Genomic DNA, 21,748 nt, shown 5'->3' on the forward strand with positions numbered 1-21,748 from the left:
TAGAACAAGCTGACATTCATTATAAAGTGTCTTAAAGATTAATGAAGCTTAAGGAAATAAAGCTTCAACTTTTAAAACTGATTTAAGAGAGGAACTTATCTGTACAAAGGTGACTTAAGTTCAGCATGTCCCAGACACAACATGCTCACCAGGGAAAGTGTTATTTTTGTTGAAAACAAAAAAAGGAAAACTCAACTCTGCACAAGGTTAAAGATTGTATTTTAATCACAGACTGAAACATCATGATTTACAAAACTGATGGTTAGATTTAAAACCAACCACTACATCTTTCTGTGGGAATATTCCCCCCACACCCTAGCAGACTAGGGGTTCAAGTGAAGAACAGAGCTCTTCACGTTTGCCTTTGGGACTGAATAGTGATTTCCAGGATAATGACTGATGCTGCAAGGATTCATCTAAGATGCTTTTCAATGCATTTCCTTTACCCAGATGAAAGTGGCTTCTTCTAGGGAAGTCTGCTGGCTTCATCAGAAATCCCAACCATCTTGCAGCTTTCTGTCCAGAGCCTTCTCTGCAGCTCCTCATCGTATGCCACATCAGCTGATTTTGTCCTTTCCTCATTGTAAAGGTAGCAGCCACCAGCTCCTTCCATCTCAGGTGATACTGCTGCATAGATGGTTGTAGAGGCTCCTTCCTCTGGAGTCTACAGAAACAAAAAACCCAAATTCAAGTGAGGCAGGTACAACAGAAGAATTACATTACACCACAGGACCGTATTAGTGACAAACATCTTCCCTAATTTTGCATCACACTTGTGGTCCTTATGCAAACCTGAAGCTTGTAATGATAAAAAAGCCACCTATTTAATCATCAAAGAGTCCATTTCTATAACAGTATTCTTTAGAAATAGCTTCAAGCCACAGAACAGATATATGGAAAGCTCCAGTCCATTTCTTCAAGGGCAATTCAGATGGAGCATACGAAATAATTAGTTTTCACAGTTAGAGCTAATAAACCCCAAATCAAGCACAAATACTAAAATCCTAGTTTAATTACTCACTTTGCAAGGATGAAAGGGTCTATTCTCTGCCTTAAGAAGATGAAGGCTATGCTGTATTTGCAATGTGTTCATTGTAACAACATGACATGAGCAAAGGATCATGAAAACCATGACAGCAAATTAAGATTCTGCAGTTCAATCCAAGCAGACAGGTAAACCAGAGAATTACACTTTACACAGAGCACAGTTATCAGGGTTCTGCAGTGTCACAAAGTAAAATGTCTTATATACCATGACTATTGAATGAAAATTAATAAGTAAATAGCTTAGAGTGATAACTTATTTCATCCTGAGGATATGGAAAACATTTACCTTTTGCATTCAGAATGATCACACAGCTACCTCTGAAATTATTTCCATGGCATTTTTTATTCTAATTGAAGGGCATATTTAAAACAAAATGTTTGATATGCTTTGCCTTTATCAGTGATATAATTATGATCAGTGCCTGTCAGATAATAATGTATCATTTTGCAATCCTTTCTGTCTTTATCTGAGGCATTAACAGTATTGATGCTACTTGTCTGCAGCACCTGACAGGATGTCTTTTCCTGAAGAACTCACTGGATGAATGAGACAGTAGTGAATAGCTTACTCAGTGTCTTATAAAACAAAAATCTAAGTAATTGGAAGATTTTTGTTATGTTTATACTTTTAAGAAGACGACTGTACTATGAGATTCTGTCTAGAAACACAAAGTGCTTATTTACTCTAGTTTAGTACTCTACTACTTCACTCTTCTTTATTCTAAGAAAAATAGTGCTATTCACATTAAGTACATTATGTAAATAACATAAACGTATGGGCATGCATAATTCTTTGCAGGCTCAGGGTAGAGTCCAGGTGCTCACATGGTGGCTACTATAATTATCAACTATGATGCAATATAAAAAAAATCTTAATATTATAAAGTAGCAGAACAATGATGAATAAGAGCATTCATACTTTATAGAACTTATTCTGGTTTTTTACATACTGTTGTGCTCTGCTTTAAAAAATTAGAGACACAGATAAGCCATTGCTTCATGTGATGGTTGTCCAGCACAAACAAGCACAAATGTCAATATCAATGACTCTCATACCTTAATAACAACAGCTCAGACCTAAACTGATTTAGAAAATTGTCTGTGGGTGGAATTTGTGTGATTATATTCTCATGAGCAGGGCTCTCTACGGCCTCAGAGACTGGTCTGTATGGATGTTGTTACAGCATCAGAAATACCACGTGCCTCTGCTAATTCAATGGAGAGGTTCTCCCAGGGTATGCAGAATTTATCAAGATTTTTAGCTTTTGATGACATGCCAGGTAAGTTCCCTACCAGAAGGAATGTCTACCAAGAGGGTGGTCAAACACTGGAAGTGGCTTCCTAGAGAGGTGCCCTAAACCTCTCTAACAGGTTTTGAACAAGACCCTTAACAACATGCTTTTAGCATTTGGTCAGTCATGAATTGGTCATTGATTGCTGTAGATCCCTTTCAACTGAAATAGCCTATCCTACTCTATTCTATTCAAAGTAACATAAAAAATTTAAAATAAAGGCTATGTACTGATTGAAAGTGCTTACATGGCCACACTGCCTTCTAAGAACAGTAGCACTGTGACCATCCATTAAGGTAAGCTGGTGTGACTTTTTGTAGGATTTACTTTGCTTCTTCCATCCACCATAACTAATATGCTGAGTTGAAAGTTCTACGCCAAATTCCAGTTTAGTTTCTATCAGCTGTTGCTAAAAACAATTATATAAACATACAAGCGAAAAAACCCAACTACACTACATTAAGGGATTAGCCATCCCTTGATGTGTTCAAGCCCAGGTTTGGATGAAGCTCTGAGCAACCTGGTCTAGTGGAAGGTGTCACTGCTCACAGCAGGGGTATTGGAACTAGATGGTCTTTAAAGTCTTCCAACCCAAGCCATTCTATGATTCTATGATTCTAGATGTTAGGGAAATGTTAAGGAAAATAATTTTTCTACTGCAACAGGGAGAAAGTTGCATATATATGACTAATTATGTCTTATTCCACCTTCTGAGCACTTAATTAATGATGAAAGTTTTAATGTTCCCTTACTTTAGAAACTTTTCACAGTTTTTGGCATGTTTTCTGTTTTATTGAAAGTAAAAAGGAAACGCTTCACACAAGGAGTGCCTTGGCCTTCCATCTGGGTAGTTGACCAACTTGTTTTGAGAGGCTGGAAGTAAAGATTCATTGCTGGATCTTGTCCATACCTACTATACATCCACCTGCCCACACACAGTCAAGACTCTTTCTGGGAAAGTGCTGGGTCTACTACACACCCACAGATCAACTGCAACGAAGACACACAGACACATGAAGACATCCTGTCTAACAGTGCTTGAGGCCCTCTTGGGAAGGGCTGGCAGCAAGTTGCAACCACTGCAGCAATTTATGAATTTCTGGATAAGGAGCAGCACAAATTGTTCCAGCAGAGGCAGCCTCACTACTTGCTTCCAACTTTCCTTTGGGTCCCATAGCTCTTCTTTTACCATATGATAGCCCATCAAAAGATGAGGAGGAACCATAAAGCCCTTGGAAAAGAAAACAACCACAACCAGGAGACTATGATCAAAGCAACATATTTGAAGTATCCTTTGATGCCAATGGCCTTCTAGGAAGGAGAACAACAGAGAAATCACCAGGCAGTGGACAAATATCTTGAACTATAAAACCCCAGAATGTTTACCATGATGCTCTATACAAACAGGAATGTGTTCTCATCTTTGGAACACTGAAGTATTATACAAAAATTTGGAGATAGATGGGCAGTAACAATAAGTATAATTCAAATCAGAGAGGAGTATTCACTGTATATTTCCAGAAAAAAACCCAAACAACAAACAGTAACAGAATAATACACATACACATATGACCAGTAACACCTTGTTCATTAATTGATTGGCCCTGTTCTAAGAGAAAAGGGATTCCTATAGATTGCACAATGCTTTTTTACTCTTCAGTTACCAACTTATTGGTGCTGAACTTTTTTTAAAATTGGTTGGGGTTTTTTTACTAATTATTATTAGTATCCAAGGAACTGTAATTAATGCCTTTGTCATATCCAAGTAAAATTGATTCCTGTTTAAAATTTTCCTAATGAAATTCTGGATCTGTAATTCCTTTTGCTTGTTGCAGTATTGATCACATCTTTTACTTTCTTTTGCAATTAACTATATGTTTGCCTTCAACAGTAAATAAAGGTCTGATTGAAATTACACATTTTTGCTTTGCTCATTACATGTGTAGCCTGCGGAAGGAGAGAAAAGCACTTTTGCCTGTGTTCCTGCACCTTTTTAATTTATTCTGCTAATATTTTTAAAATGCGGATATTTTACTGACTTGCTTCTGGACTGAAAAATTCTGTATATGTAGAGTTTTCTTCCTTTTCTGTCTTGCTTCAGGAAAGAAACAATCACCTGGGATCCCTGAACAGTACTATGCATATACACAGTGGGGATGAGCAACAACAAAGAGAACATGAAAATACTGCTATTTGGTACAGCAAAGTCTTTCATCTACTTGGTGGCAGCTAGTGGAAGGGTGACACCCAGTCACCCTCAAGACACTGCTTGACTCTCAAGAACAAAGGCAAATGCAAAACATGGAATAGTTTTAAAACTTTCAGAAACAGAGTAGCTGGGATTGTGTTTCCATGAATATTAAAGCAAACAAGCTTGGGAGAAACAAATTAACTGTGTTGAAGGATGCACTGATTACCATGACCTGTGAACAACCAAATCATTTCAAAACCCACTTTTTGGTATAAGATCCCAAGCTGAAACAACAGCTGCTGCCACAGCCTCCTGGTGAAGTCAGGGGCCACATATGCTCAGTGCACATTGAGTAACTTGTGCACTGTCTAGACCTTCTAACGAGATAGTTGCTTTGAGAATCCAGACAAAAAATAATCCATTGAAACACTGAGTATGAAAACAAAGGCTAGAAAGGAAACCATGACGCAGGTGCACAGACTTGTTCATCCACTTTTGATCAATAAGGCTGTAGCATCTGACTGTATGTCCTGGTGTGACCAGTGACCAGGACCAACTGACAGGTCCGTAAGAAACCAAAGCTGCCAGAGAGGTGTGGCTGCACAGCTTTGCAGCAATCTCTGGCTTCACTCAAAAACCCTGGTTTTCATCTATGTTCTCTCTCTCTTCTCCTATTCTTTCACATGTAGGTCACTATTATTCTCTTTCTATCCAATTTCTGCCTTGATAGGAGACTAGAAAGAGATAGATATATTTTATTGAATATACAGTTCTCCCTAGATACCCAGTCAGCACCATCAAATTAATTTCTCTTCAATCCCCAACTCATGGCAATGAGAATTCTTTAATAAATTCACTCCATAATAAAATGCTTTAGATTTTATCTTTGAAAGAAATAGCTACAAACAGAAATGGCTCAGTTAAAATGTAAAGCCTTTCTCCTGACAATGTTGTGGCTATAGAGAAATAATTTCTGAATAAAAGATATGAATATATTATAAAAGATGAAACTTTGATGAATTAAGAACGCAAAGCAATTTTCACTCTAAAAAACATACCAAAATTTGGAAGGAAAGAAGTTTTTATAGTATGAATAATTCATGACTATTCTGGTAAAAAGAGAAGTTTTCCTTGAGCACAGGATACTGAAAAGAACAGAAGGAGAGATAGCTGAAAAACAGACACAGAAAGCATCAAAACCTGAATCTCCCTTTCCTTTTGAAAGCAAATTTTCTGGAAAGACATTTAAAAAAAAAATTCCAGGTACACGAGAGATTGGGAAGCCCCATCTTGTCGTCATGTCAGCTCCCAGATACATGGCTGGAATGCCTGTAGATAAGACAGACCATGGAAGAAAGTATCTGTCCCCAAAAGACTGTCAGGGTCAGCCTATTGGTCAGGGAGCACAAGAGCAGGCATGCACCCGGGCTTGAATGTCTGATTTCCCATGAGTCCTTTGATGGAGTTGGTGGTGGAAGGTTTCACTTTGTTTTGTATTAGAGTAATGCCTTCTGAGAAATCTGTTTTGATGAAAAATGGCCAAGTAGCTCTACTCTTAAGCCCTGGAATGGCTTTTCTTTCAGATTCAGAATTTTACTGAGGAAGGCAGTAGCCATGGGTCTGAACCCTCCTCTTCTAAAGCAGCTACTTCAGGCTCAGCAGGTTTGCTCATTTTGGCTGGGATTTTCTCCACAGCAGCTGGTATGGGGCTGTGTTTTGATAATACAGAGATGGTTTTGTTATTGCTGAGCAGGGCTTACACAGAGCCAAGACCTTTTCTGCTTTCTGTACTGCCACACTGACAAGGAGGCTGAGGGTGCATGGGAAGCTGGGAGGAGACACAGCCAGGACAGGTGATCCCAAATGACCAAAGGGATATTCCAAACAATATGATTTTATGCTCAGTATATAAAGTAGGGGGAACAATAAGGAAGGGTAAGATGTTTGGAGTGATGGTGTTTGTCTTCCCAAGTTACTGTTATGTGTGATGGAGCCCTGCTCTCCTGGAGATGGCTGAACACCTGCCCACCTGTGGGAAGTAGTTAATTACTTCCATGCTTTGCTTTGCTTGTGTACACGACTTTTGCTTTCTCTACTAACTGTCTTAATCTCAACCCATGAGTTTTCTAGCTTTTACCCCTCCGATCCTCTCCCCGAACCCACTGGTGTGGGAGTGAGTGAGGGGCTGCTGACTGGGGTTAGCCACAACAGGACATCATGGATCATCTCAATTAACATGAGACACCTGTTCTCAGGCAGCTGAATGAAGCCCATGTTGGCTGTCCAACCTTCTGGGCCACACTGAAGAAAACTCTGCTGACTTCAAAGAGCAGCTCCAACAGTGAAAGTCACTTGCAGCTAAAAATTAAAATTGTGTGTATTAATTTCAAACTGAATCTCTCTCACTTAGAAGTGCAATATAATCTCAGTGATGTGAGCAGAACTGCTTGTGGATTCATACTTTGCATTTTCTAAGATGTTGAAATGGAGAACTAAAAGAATGATGTTCACTTTTAAGCAATTTTCAAATGGAAACAAGAATACAACTTTACATGACTGAGATTGAGCAGGGACTTGAAACTTTGGGTCAAAGTCGTTAATCACAACTGAGTCCTTTATTCATTTTGTCAAGTGCATTGAGGAAGATTACTTTGCCTGAAGGTTGATTCCTAAGCTCACTTTGCATCAGACAGTAATGTCTTCAAAGTCAGAACTGAGATATCGCTGCAGCCACTGAAATTACATTACATGTGTTACCTTACTCAGCTCAGTAACAGTACGCAAAATTTGACAGATAGGAGGCTGCTGCCCCAGACATTGCATAAACATCCAATCAGAGACACGCACTTACCGAAACATCCAGTCTCTAGGAAATAAGGCAGACAATAACAGGAGGAGAGAATACACATACTTCACAAAATACTGAAGCCTATTCTGTGAGCATGACACCCTGGTTAATCAGCTCTCTGGAAACCAGGCGATGTCCTGCAGCTGCCTATTGCTGAGGATCCTGAGAATTGTCCTGAGTATCCACATAATCTGGGATTTTCTGCAACACCTCTATTCACAGACAGCCAAGAGATTTACTGAAGCAAATATGCAGGTCAGGAGAAGAGATGAGGCAAGAATGAGCCTCCTAAATCCTTATCCTGATGCGTCACACACTAGGCTGTAACTCCTTTTCTCTGTTTGTAAAGGAAAACATTATTTGTTTACTACCAGCTCTATGGCTATAATTACAGTATCATGTGAGCAACGGAATATAATCTTCATAATTCCAAGATGTAGACTAATGTATCATTAAGTAAGAATACTGAATTACAGCTTAATATTCATGTTACATATATACTAAGGAACCATTCTGTTATTTTTATTATCTACACAAGGCTTTAATTCTACTGAGTTTTGAACTATTATTATCTGAGAAAAATGAATAAGAGCATAAGATGACTCCTCTCTCCAACAAAGCTCTTAGAGAGGCAACCTCTTTGATAGGTAGTGGCTGGAACATCTGCATCATTTAATAATATATGCCCAATTTTTCACTTGAAAGCATAATTTAAATATGAATTGAAATGTGAATGGATGAAAATTAAAGAGAACTTAAAACAACAAACAAACATGAAAGCTTTAGAGCTTTAATTTTCTATGCATCATCTTACATCAGTACATGGGTCATCTTTAGTTTCCTGAATTCTTTCAAATTAAGACAGATTTTGGTAATCAACACAGAAAAGCACACAGAAATGTTTATGTTTGAAGTGGTAGCTGCATTTTTGTCAGCCTCAGAGAGAAGGAGACACAGCAAGGCTTTGGTGTTGAAGAGGATGGTCCTGAGTGCTTATACCCCTGAACAATTTATTGCCTGCCTGCACAAGGAAAGTAAAATGTCTATGCTGACTTTTGGGGAAAATACAAGACTTCAGGCATAAGATATATTGGAACTTCTGACTCACAGACCCCTACCATCATCTCTACTTTTTTTCTTACAGTTGAATATTTGACAAAATAAGTATCTTGTTTTCCCTTCTTAGAAAACAGAAACTGACATATCTCCAACTTCACAACTTTCTTATAATGACGGTTATTTTTTAAAATTATTAGAAGCACTTAGGATGGGCATGGAACTCTAAAATATTTAAAAGTAAACCACAATATAGAAAGCCTTTATGAACTACGATGAGATCAAAACCCATAAAGACTGTACAGAACATAGACAAAATAACCCAAAATTACGTAGGCTGGCAGGTATTTCACAGCCTTTTCTGTTTTAAATTGCTACAACCCCCATTTTGCACCCCAAAAAGCAGCAGGGCTATTCCCATCTATGGGCTCAGGCAGGCGGTGGGGCTGGTAGAGGTTGGCTGCCAGCATCAGTTTCTCACCTCCCTGCTGGAGGCACTTGCTGAAACCAGACGGCTCAGGTGAGAAGGTGCAAATCCCTCCCTGGATCACCACGTAAGGTCAGCGGAGGACACTTCTCCCCCAGGACTCAGGCAGACCATATGCCTGCACTAAAAACAACGAGGACCAGAAATCATGATGTGCACCAACTAACTCAAAATGACTACAGGGCGCTTCATCTCTGCCTTAATAGCACATAAGATGAAAATACACCTGGGAAGACAGGAGAGATGAAAGCAAAAATACAATTTCCTCCAAATTTCTTGGGTCTGCACTGCAGTGGCATGCTAGCTGGACTGCAATATGCCCTGCTGATGGGTCTGCTCCACACAAAGCTCCTCTGTGGAGAGAAACTTCACTTTCCCACCTCACTCTGGGTCTCAGCCTCTATGAAAAAGACATTAAGCCATGGGAGAGCACCCAAAGGAGGGCTACAAGGATGTTGAAGGGTCTGGAGGGGAAGCATATGAGGAGCAGCTCAGGTCACTTGGTCTGTTCAGCCTGGAGGAGAGGACACTGAGGGGAGACTTCATTGCAGTTACAACTTCCTTGTGAGGGAAAGAGGAGGGGCAGGTACTGATCTTTACTCTGTGGTGACCAGCGACAGAAACCAAGGAAATTACATGAAGCTTTGTCAGGGTTGCTTTAGGTTGGATATTAGGAAAAGGTTCTTTCCCCAGAGGTTGGTTGGGCACAGGAACAGGCTCCCCAGGGAAGTGGCCACAACACCAACTCTATCTGAGTTTAAGAAGGGCTTGGACAACACTTTCAGGCACGTGGGGCACATTCTTGGTGTGTTCTGTCTAGGGCCAGGAGTTGGAATCAATGATTCGTCCCTTCAAACGCAGTGAACCTATGAATCTATGATTCTATGCTTCCTTTTCCCTTTTGCTGATGCTGAGCCTTTCTGAAGGACAGAAACATGACATTACTGAGCTGGCTGGAAGGAAGAAGTTTCAAGTAGATCACCAAATACCATTGTTGTGGTTCAAGTACCACACAGTCACTTCCTCCCCTTCCATCCCCCAGTGGGATAGGGATGAGAATCAGAAAAAGATAAAACCCATGGGTGAAATAAGGACAGTTTGATAATAGAAAAAAAAAAGGAGTAAAATATATTATTAATAAATTGTAATGAAAAGGAGCAAGAAATAAGAACCAAGACAAGTGTTGCACAGTACAATTGCTCACCACCCACTGACTGAGGTCCAGTCAGTCCTTGAGCAGCAATCAGTGGCTCCCAGCCAACTCCCCTCAGTTTATATGTAGAGCCTGATGTCCTATGGCATGGAATATCCCTTGGGCCAGTTTGGGTCAGCTGTCCTGACTGTGCTCCCTCACAGCTTCTTGTGCACCTCCTCACAAGCAGAGCATGGGAACCTGAAAAGTCCTTGACTTAGCATAAGCACCACTTAGTGTCAGCTAAAACATTAGTGTGTTATCAACATTATTCTCATACTGGATCAAAACTGTACCAGTTCCTATGAAAATTAGCTCTATCTCAGCCCAAACCAGGACAACCATTTAGCACTGTCCACGCCCCAACTGCTCTGAGTTTCTGTTTTTTCTATAGTTATTGTGTTTAAATTATAGTTTCATGATATTCTTTAAAGTGAGAGGAGAAAGCCCAAACTGGAAAATAGATAAAAGTGGTGGGGAGAGAAGGAATCTTATTCTGGAAATTTATCTTTCCCATAATTCCAGTTGTTGGCATTTTCACTATTTAATCTTGAATGATAAACACAAAAGACATAAACAAGGGAGTTAATCTAGATCTGTCCTTAGATCTACTGCAAAGATGGAAGACAAGAAGACTAGACTAATTTTCTATTGTTAATTTAGTGAAAGAATAGATTTAGGTGAGAATGGCTCACATTTTCTAATCCTATTTTTCTGACAGATATATTTAAGTGCATTAGTTAACCACAGATCATCCTCAGTTTTGCCCAGTAAGTTCAGGGTATTTCTGTTTAAGTAATAAAACCCTTTAAAAATGACAGTTCTTTTCATTTTAATTAAACTCTATTTCATCTGGAAGCAGCTTGTAAAAAAAAGTAAAGAAAAAAATGAGTCATCTTGCAAGCAAAACTACCATTTCCCATTTTCTATCATAATGCTATCAGAATGCTACAGTCATGAAATTATAGATAGATTCTGAAACCATAAGATTATGGAGCTGTCTATGTAGCTTATCCTCTCAGAACCCAAGAGAAGTACTAAATTTAAAGGCAAAGGCTATATTCAGTTGCAAATTGACATATCTGAATGCTTACTAACCCACCAGAATCAACTGGTTTTTAACAAAATAACTAAAAATGCAAATGCAAAGGATGACTAAATCTAATTATTCAAATCAAGTTTTTTGTTTTGTAGCCTGAAAGTGAGTTTAAGCTTAAATCCCTTTATTTAAATCAATCAGCCCTGGGGCTCTTTACTATTCTCAAAGGAATCTATCGATGGCTTAAATTCAGAAGACAGCCAAAGTACATATTTAACTTTAGACAGCAAATTGTGCCATTGATTTCAACGAGATTAGTCATGTCTCTAAAACTAAGATCTGAGGCATCATATCTTTTCCCGAAGAGCTCATTACAGAGAGAGCAAACATGCAGAGCCTCAGTCACACAAATGTTTCCCAAGGTCTGAAACAGAAGCAAAAAACTTCCATCTTGAAAACAATTACTTGAGAATTTAAATTCATCACATTTAACCAGCTAAATGGTCTAAAAGAAAGGTAGGGTGGTACTCAGTGCAGAGAGGGGTGATAGCACTAGTAATTTGAAAAGGGGATGAGAAAAAAAAAGGTGCCAGTCCTTGCCAGTGGAATAGGTAAGGAAAGCATGAAAGTGGATCTACTGAAAATTGTTAACTACTGGTAAGCAGAAAGATCCAGATTTACTATCCACTGTGAAGCTGTGAAATTTAGAACCAGAACTGCTAAGAGGCTTTTGCAAACCTTCATTAAGTTAGCAGATAGAGGGAAAAAAAATTGCATATCCGTTCCAAAGGCCAGGACTGGATTAGGTGACAGATGTGGTCCTTAATGTGTTTCTGTTTCCTTTCCGGATGACAGAAGTCACAGCAGAAATGTCACATGGCTGTACAGGTGACATGGCATACACCATTTCTGTGTAAATGACTAAACTGACTGTCCTGGCTCTTGCTGCAGGAAGAAATGGTTCTTCGGTAAAGCCCTTTTGCTGCACATGTCCTTTGGCCTTGAGAGTCCAATCAATGAGTCCTTAATCACTCAAGGTGATAGGCTGCAAGCAGCAATGCTCCAGATGACTAAACGTCTGCTTCCCAGGAAAAATTCCAGTTGAATTAACACAGAACTGCACTATGGTTTAAGTAATTTCTTTTAGCTTGTAAAAGCGCAGGTTGAGGCCTGAGCAGAGACTCAAACACCAGTGCGGACCACCTTTGCCTGCTCTCCCCTCTGCCTCTCCTGCCTGCCCAGCAGCTTGCTTAGAATTCTGCTCTTCACCTGCAAGTCTGCACAGCTCTGCAGCTGCCTATTGTTATTTAACATGTACTTCACAGTGGAATTGAATTGTTCCAATCAAGATTAGGGTTCTGTTTCTCTAGCTAGCATGCAAAGCATGTCTGCAGACAAAACTTTCATCCATTTCTCCACCTGCCTTTTCATCCTGCCCCACAACAATCCCACAGACAGTCTCAATGATTTTTCATTCCCTTCTCCTCCTGAATTCCCAAATGCCTCTTGCCAGGGCCTCATTGCCCTCATTGCAACCTCTTAGCAGAGTGAGGCTGCTACATCAGTGTGCCACTTGCCCCACTCACTCAGATCCTGTTTTACAGCCCATATGCCACGTGAAGGAGGAAAGGGCTCAGGGTAGAAGGGTTTCCAGTGCAGCACCAACACTTGCCCTCCTTGAATCACCCATCCATAACACTGGGCCCCTTCAAAAACCTAAAAGGGGTAGAGAGCAGCCTTCAAAGCCCACACTCTTGGGGTTAATAGCATCTACTATCTCTGGTGCAAACAAAGGAGCCAGCTCAAGCCTTTTGATGTAGAGAAAGGAGAAGGAAATATTAGGAGAAAACAAGGCTCCTCTTTGCAGCAAAATTGCAAGGGATGTTGAAAGGGTGGTGTGACATTGTTACGTTGCTGGACACACAGGGCTGTAGGGAAGGATTGCGAGTGGGGCTGGTCCCAGGCCACAGAGATCACCACAATCCCTACTGCTGCTGCTCAGTCCCTGCCCGGCCATGAGCCATTCCTGTGGCTGGAAGGACAAGCTGCAAAGCCCCCTTTGCTCTGAAAATATCCGCTGAGCTGATGTGGCTTTTTCACTGCCTGAACTCTATAAGGGAGACATAATCAAAAAGCAAGAGTTTCCAAGCAGTGCACTTTTTATATTAAAATAATCTAAATGCTTGGTTTCTATTATGTACATAAACTCCTTAGTGTACAAAAACTTAACTGATCCTTACTTTTAAAACTGTGTTCCATAAAAGAGAATTCCAGCTGTTTGCGAACTTTGCAAAGTCTGTAACACAGCTCTGGAAAAACCCCACAATTTCCCTAATAGCTGCTGACAGTATGTGAAACAAATAGTTTTAATTATTTTCTCTTTGCTGAATCTCAGGTCTCATAATTTAATCAAAAAGTAGCACAATTACCAGCAATTGGGATAAAATGGAGAATCATACAGCAGGAAAAAGAGAAATTACATTAGCACTAAACAAAGATAAATATGTCCTTCTTATTGTAGTCCTATCCTGAGACAGCAGAACATTTCAACACCACAATCAAAAAAACCCTTAAAAACCCAAAAGAGCCCTTTAGACTTTTCCCATTTATCCTGAGACTTATGGCTACTAAAAATGTCAGTGTGGGCTCTATGACAAAAAATATATTTTGAAGACTCCTTTCAGTTATTGATGGAACAATGAACAGATCTTACACATTAGTGCAAAGTAAGTGTTACTCTTCTTTTTACTGTCACTACTGATATATGAAAATTGGTATTTAGCTAATCAATAGGTAATGACTGTATTTCAGGAGAAATGCCCTGTTCACCAGAAAAAATGTCTGCAATTCACAAACAATTATTGACACCATGAAGCACATGAATCAATGCCCACTAGAGATCTGCACATTATTTAAAATTTCTTCAGCAATACTTGCCTTTGCTCCTTAATCCCAGTGTAATTTTTCCTGACTGTTATACTGTGAATATATTAAAGGTTAGTGTGAATATATTGATTACATTTGACTGAAATGCAAAAACTAGACTTCTTGATGGATAAGTGCATCTACCATCAGTGCATGAATATCACTAGAGTGTTGTAGCCATGGTGCTCAGTGCAAAGCTCTTTCTTGCATAGGACATTGTCTGTCACAAAATGATCAAGACCTCACATCTTAAGGGTCCAGTATAACTCTGCTGGTCTGCCAATTTTTTAAGCCTTCACAGTTTCTTTTTTCACATGCAATGGTTTATGTGTCAGATCAACTGGAAGTATATGAGGTGGCCAGAGCTGGAGATGGTGTGCCTTAATGCTCACTGAATCTCCCAGGAAGATAGATTTATCACTGGCTCCTACAGGGAACCAGTGAACTCCTATTGGCCTAGTTCTCTAAATATAGCCCTCTACCTTGTTTTTATTGCTATCTCTGTGTGGGGCAAGGGAAAAGCATGAAACAGTCCAAGGTACAAATCTGAATCCTCCTTTGTTAAGATGGGAGAGAATAACCCATCCATTCTTCACTTGCATAAACAAATACCCAACATGTATAGGGCAGTGAAGAAGACAATTATCTCTGGCTCTAACATTTTTCTTTTTGATTCACATGTGGCTTGAGACATGGCTGCCTTACATCCTGAAAGGATGCTGCTTTACTTTAGGTTTTAACTGCAAATCAGTTCTGCTTAGCCCAGGACAAACACCTGGTCTTAGCTTAGAAAACGAATGGAAACAACTTCATGCCTGCCATCAGAGCACATCTATTTAAACATCTGCCAACAGTTACCAGCAGCATCAGATAGGAGGGACAGATTTTTAAAAGAATAAATGCCCACTTGTGACTAGAAACTGATTTGGGTGTCTTGCTACAGTTCTGCAGAAGAAAACAGCATTATTTTTTAATTACTGACATAATAAAATAAGGAAAAGTGGTTTGGCTCTCCCTGAAAAATCAGGGAGATTCCTCTCTTAGTCTAAATTAATATTATGAAGAATTTGCAAATAGTTGCAGAAGACCAGAGCAGAAAAAACCCCCAAACAACAAACAAAACCACAAAGAGAAATCAGAAGAGAAAATAGGACTGAGGTACATGTTCTTACACAAAGTGTTTCTCTATGCAAAAATAGATATCTGAGCCAAGTATGCTCTTTAACTCCTCTGAAAATCTAATTTCAAAAAGATCAATCAGAGTTTTTTTCTTTTATTTGGTCAAGTATGAGAAATTATAAGATTGAAGATTTTCTCAGTATACATCTCATTTGTAAGTAGTAGAGAGTTACTCAAACTCATAAAGCTTACTTTTGTGTTGGACATAAAATCTAGACAAGTATTCTGGCTGGTGCTAACTGCTGCTGCATGAAATAAGTACAAATATAACTATTTTGAAATTACAGAGGGTGAAGTAGGTTCAGTGAAATGAAGATGAGAGTATAATCCAGAATATATTTCCATAATTTAAAAATAAATATTGAAAATGTATTTATGATGAGCAGGAAAGGAGCTGCTATTCCAAAGCTCTGAGTGTATGGCCTGCTGGCTCCTGATTTTCTGGTTTAATTTAGAGAAAAGGTTAGTATCATCTATCACATCCCATGGATTGTCAGAAAAGCCATCCCTACGTATTTCATCATTAAGAAGTCTCATTGAAGCAGTGTTTTAAAGGCTTGCAATGTAGGTTAGCTGACCAATTGCCAGCTGCTCTGCCCTTTCTTCTAATTCAAAAATATATTAACCAGAGGACAATTGCAGGTGTTCTCATCCATAATCTACAGTGACAATTACAAACAGCAGATTAAATGAAAAGGATCTTGCAGTCTTCCAAAATATTCAGTGCTTTTCATTTTGTTAGGGTTATTTATTTATCTTTCAAAAAAATTCTTAGCTATCGCAAGTGACTAAGGTTAAAAGTGAAAGAATACATTGAAAAAGACTTAATTGTATCTGTTTAACTTGCAAACTTACAGTAGGTTACATTTTTGCTTAGTATATGATTAAAAAGGAAATTAGGGAGTTTTTTCAATATAACTTTGTATATTAAAAAGTTCTATACTTGAAAGTAATATTTTAACATAAAAATTATCTAGTCTCCAGACATTTAAGCAAAGTACCTCCAAAACATGAAAGGTACTCCAGGCATCAATATTTTAGATATATCTATTTTTCTACGATAAAGGCACTCTATAACTGTAATAATACGTTCAAAATTCTGTTAATAAATACCTACTGTCAACAAAAGTTTTACAGAAATACATGTTGACAGTGAAAACAAAGAAAAACATGAAACAAAGTTATATGCACTTACTTAACAAATGCACCTGCCATCTACCACACATGCAAATACAGAATTTTTAAAACAAGAAAGATGTTTATATGAAGAAATAGCTGGTGATAACAATGACCCAGCAGTGTTAACCAGAGAAACGATGCACTATTTACTAATTCCTTGAAGTAGCAAAACACATGCATCTCAGTGACATGATTTATAGACAGATACTTCCATCATAAATGTAAAAGAAAACCTACAAGCTGCTGACAGCAATGAAAGGTGAATGAGAGATTACTGAAATACAGCTAAATTGAGGGCATCTTAAGAGACCTATGTTTCAGTTCACCACACCATTTATTTCTTGACAGTTCAAATTTTCTGTATAATCCAAAGGATTTATTTTGAAAGCTAGACAGTCATTCATATCACAGGGCAAAGGCATTTAGAGAATTGACACATCTCAGCTATCATAATAGATCCATTATCAGTATCAGTATCCATTTGATGCAGTTTTTTTGCTCTAATTTGTAAGATCCACAAAAGAAAGATTAAGAACCTAGTAACCTAGTTTTGACTTCTCTACAGCACCACATCATGGTTTAAATAAAAAAGTCCCCCCCAAAAAAAACCCAAAAAACCAAAACAAACCAAAGCAAAACAGCCAAAAATAAACAAAAAAAACTCAAGTAAAAATATTTTTTTTTTTAAATTTTAAAACCTGCAGTATAAATTCTCCAATTAAGAAAAATATGGTAAGTAGCAGTGAAAACAGCAATTCAGGGGAAGCAGATCTGACATCCCAAAACAGGAACTAAGAATAACTTTCCTTTCCTTAGACAAAATCCTGAACGAAAGTCTTGGTTCTGGACATTGTAGGAATGGAAATCTTGGCCACACTAACCCCTGCTAGTCTACTCTGGACACTCAGCTGGAGTCAGCTACTTGGTTTTCTCCCAGCAGGACTACAAGTCTCCTCAATATTAGTCATCTTGAAGGTACTTTAGATGCAAAACAGAGAGTCAGAAAGACCCAAGGCAATGGCCTTGAGCCGCTCATGAATACACAGGGGAAGCCGTGTTCTCTTGTACAAGGATCCCGCTGTTGCCTGTGGCTGGCCTGGCCTCTCAGCTGAAAGGGGTCTCTTAAGCACTGACCAATTTTGTGGAGAACATTGTTGTAACCCAGACCGTAGATTAACTGGATAGCATGTACACTACCTCTACAGCTCCATTTTCAATTTATCTTGCCTATTTTAATTTTTAAGATCTTGCACAGATTTCTTGGCTGGTACAATAAAACATCTCATTTTCACTGTAGGCTCTTCAATCTGACCCATAGCACCAATTTTCCCTTTTCTCTCTGTAGACAAGAGCCTGGAGTGGACTGTTGGACAGGTGAACACAGCTCATCAGCAAACAACTGAAAGAACTATTGTCTAAAAAGGCAAGGGTAGAGGCTACTGCTAGAAATGGTAAATCTTCACCAAAGGTTTTCCTAAAGAAGGATTTTCTAGGTACTCAACAAGTTCAAAATCAAAATGGATGTATCTTGGCAAATATTCACTTTTGGACACTTATTCTGGATTTCTTTTTTCTTTTCAGCATGGGAGCAAAACAGACAAACCTGAAGGAAAATAAAAAGGATTCTAAATAAATAATTCAAAAGGAAATGGGGACTGCAGGGACCTCTTGGGACATCCCAGATCTAATTTGACAGATAACCTATCAGCTTATCTTCTTCTCCATAAACCTATTTAAACTCTATCAGAAAAACAACCATTTTCTTATAGCTACCACTCCATGGAAGCCTTTTCCAAAGTCTGATTTGAAACGAGTTCCTTACTTCTTTCTTATTTTTCTCAGTTCTTCAAAGTAAATACGTTTCCAGTCAGTTTGCCTCAATTTATTCTTGTCTTGACTAATTTTTTCTCTTAAAAGTAACCTCAGTCCTGTTTATTTTGATTAAAGACTACTGCTAGACATCATGATATAAACCGACAATAAAGAAAAATGTTGACAGAGCTTCTACAGAGTCAAACTGAAATCAACACACAAAAGATGTGTTTTCCTTTATGGTAACAGTGACAGCACTGGTACCAACCTTGAGCAGGATGGTACCTGCTCACATCTACAAAGCCTAATGACTCTAGTGCTGCAAATTCTTTTTTTCCTACCAGGAGAACATGTGACAGATTGTCCATCACAAGTACAAGTTCTGCTTCTGAGCACTGGAGGTACTTTGCAATTCTCTTGGCTCCTCTGAGTAAACCATTGTGTAGTGACCTGGAGATAACAAACCCAGGTACATGAGCACAAACACATTTTATATTTTATCATTTTTTCAGAAAGCTAGATGACATCAGCAATCTGCCTTTGACCTAAAGTTACAACAAGTGGGTTTAAACTCTCACAGGAGAAGTTGTACAGCCAAGATATTGGGCGATGGATATATTTTTTCAGTGAAAACAGTGCTTGAAGCTTGCCTCAATACAAGGGGGAAAAACCCCACCACACCACCAGAATACAAACTGAGAACCAAGTGTATACAAAATAATATTAATAAAGCAATTATATTTAGAAAAAACCCAACCAAACTATGTAAAATGCCCTCCTTCCTGTACTCCAGATCTTCTTGAATGGATTTCGAGCATCAGTTGAACCTCGTGTTATAGACATCTGAAGTACTTACTATCTCTGGAGATTTGCAGGCCCTCTAAAGTGATTAGGGTTCAATGTATAGGTGTCAGCCTTAATCCACATACCCAGATAACAGCCATGTGAAACATAACACATGTGCCAGAAACCTAAACCAGGCAAGAAAAATAAAAGGCCAGCCCTAAATGAAGAAGGACCTCTAAGAAGCAGGATCAGACATGTTTCACATGCTTTATGAAAGGATATGGAGGATATAAAGTCAAAACAGATAATCCTTGCTACAAGAATATGCTATAAGATTTGGATCTGGATGCTTTTAAGTTCAAGTCTTATTTAGTTGTTTAACAGGTTGTGATCAACTACCTGCACAAAGCCACTGATGAAGTACCACAAACTTCATTATGATGGAAGCCATCACTTTATATGCACAGAAAAATGGTGACCTAAGTTGTCATTACCAGTCATGAGGGAAGAGAGTTGTGATAAACTCCTCTCTGAGAAATGACCAAGCAGCATTCACAGCTCATGCAGTCTAAAAATAGCCCTTGTAACTAGACAATGTACAGTCCCAACAGAAAAAAAAAAAAGTGTGCTGCTCCATAGTGTCTTTCCTACACCATTTTTAGAAACATGGAATGGTTTGGGTTGGAAGGAACCTTAAAGGTCATCTAGTTCCAAACCCCCTTCCATGGGCAGGGACTCCTTCCACTAAAACAGGTTTCTCAGAGCGCCATTCAACCTGGCCTTGAGCACTTTCGGGGATGAGGCATCCACAACTTCTCTCAGCAACCTGTTCCAATGTCTCACCACCCTCACAGTAAAGAATTTTTTCCTAATATCTAATCTAAACCTACTCTCAGTTTGAACACATTCCCCCTTATCTTGTCACTACAAGCCCTTGTAAAAAGTAAGTCCCATCTTTCTTGTAGGCTCCCTTCAGGTACTTGAAAGCCATAATTAGGTCACCCCAAAGCCTTCTCTTTTCCAGGCTGAACAATCCCAATTCTCTTAAGGCTTTCCTTGTAGGAGAAATGCTTCATCCATTTAATCATCTTGGTGGCCCTCCTCTGGACTACCTTCAACAGGGTGATATCCTTCCTGTTCTACACAGCCCGAGCTGGATGCAGTACTCCAGGTGGGAGGCAGCTATTAAATTGTAGTTTGTAATTTTATTTTTAACACACTGAGCTCCAAAAACAATAGGACAGCTTTTATCTTTCTACACTTTCAATCATCTTATGATCATGTGTGACAAGTAGCAGACTGTGGAAGACTCAATTTTGCATCTGAAGCTTGGCAGGCAAAAATACTGAATAAGTCAATCAATACTCCTCATCCTGAGACACAGTCAGCCTCAGCATACTGCTGCCAGCTGCAGGGATGTGACATGGCTGGGCAGCCACTGCACAGAGCTTCTCACAGCAAAGGCCTGGGAATATGGGGCTGCTAAGCACAGGGCACCAACTCTGGCCCCTTATATTAATTCAAAAAGTAACAGATATACCAAATTGGATAAAATATTGATAAAATAGTAAGTTAAGCCCGTAAGTTGGTGGTGGCTAGCTTCAAGATGAGTAATTAAGAGACATTAGGAGCAATTAATTTTTTCAGACTGTGCCTGAGCCTACGGCCAACAGCAGCACCTCCTTCCTATTCCAGTGACAGAAAAGTAGGTCAGCATGATGGGGCCAAGCAAACATCACTATAAATCCCATCTCTGATAAGCTGTCCAAGTTCATTCTTGTTTTATTGCACATGGCTCAGGTTCCATCCAAATCCTCTTCTGCATATGTTCTGTATTTTCCATCGAGTGCCTGGTCTGTGGTAACGTAACCCCTGTGGTTACTTCCCCTTTCCCCAGCACTGAGATGGCAACAGGCAGATGTAGTCATTTGCCCTGAAGAGACTCACAAAAGCAATTTAAAGAGAATGTTTAAATATGTAATAACATACATAAACCACTAACACTGGAACGATTGCATTAATGACTTGTGTTTGTGCCACATGTATGATCAAGTTCCTTCTAGAAAAAATGGAGGCTAGAGGCACTACACCAAATTCTCCTTTTGTGCTTACCTATTGAAATTCACAAAATCCCAAGTATTTAGCTGAGAACATAATGAGAACAAAAAGAATTGTGAACTACCTCTTTTGGTATTTCAGTACTCTTTCTAAAATGAAACACAAAAGTTTGTGACTTGCAATCATAATCATTATAGTAATTGCTAAAGCCAGCGTTACTCAAGTGACTTCTGAAATGAAACTTTTCATAACTCACAAATTGTGTGGTGGATGACCCTGATGTTAAAAAATGCATTTGCTTTTTAAAGTTTGTACTCAAACACTGTGTGGTTCTTGCTTTCCGTGATACTCTCTAATCATTACATTACTACATTATAACAAACAAATACAGGGAGTACATATAAATACCCAAGTAAATGTATGGTGATATCTATGTCATAAACTGTGGAGGCACACCAAGAATTGTAAATACATATGAGAAATACATTTCATAAATAACTGGGATTTCCTCACCTGTAGCTGCCCACAAGCAAATTTCCCACTTATATGGGAAATGGTCTAATACTCCAAACACTTTAGAGCTGCCACTTGCGAACGCAGCTTGTGCCCCAGATACTAGAACTCACCTTTACAGTTCCCATTCTATCCCATGCACAT

At 39.0% G+C, this 21,748-nt stretch overlaps 1 protein-coding gene across 5 annotated transcripts in view; it reads right to left on the reverse strand.

The window, feature by feature from the left end:
* Window positions 1-202: 202 nt before the first annotated feature.
* DHRSX (dehydrogenase/reductase X-linked) overlaps window positions 203-21,748 on the reverse strand; it is a 218,515-nt gene continuing 196,969 nt past the window's right edge. For all 5 annotated transcript variants that reach the window (XM_071548368.1, XM_071548350.1, XM_071548342.1 and 2 more), the window contains one exon: window positions 203-664. In XM_071548368.1, coding sequence (XP_071404469.1) covers window positions 467-664 — 198 coding nt within the window. In that variant the 3' untranslated portion in view covers window positions 203-466. The remainder of the gene's footprint in view (window positions 665-21,748) is intronic.

The sequence above is a fragment of the Pithys albifrons genome, chromosome 1 (genome assembly GCF_047495875.1).
Source record: "Pithys albifrons albifrons isolate INPA30051 chromosome 1, PitAlb_v1, whole genome shotgun sequence".
In the NCBI taxonomy this organism is placed as follows: domain Eukaryota; kingdom Metazoa; phylum Chordata; class Aves; order Passeriformes; family Thamnophilidae; genus Pithys; species Pithys albifrons.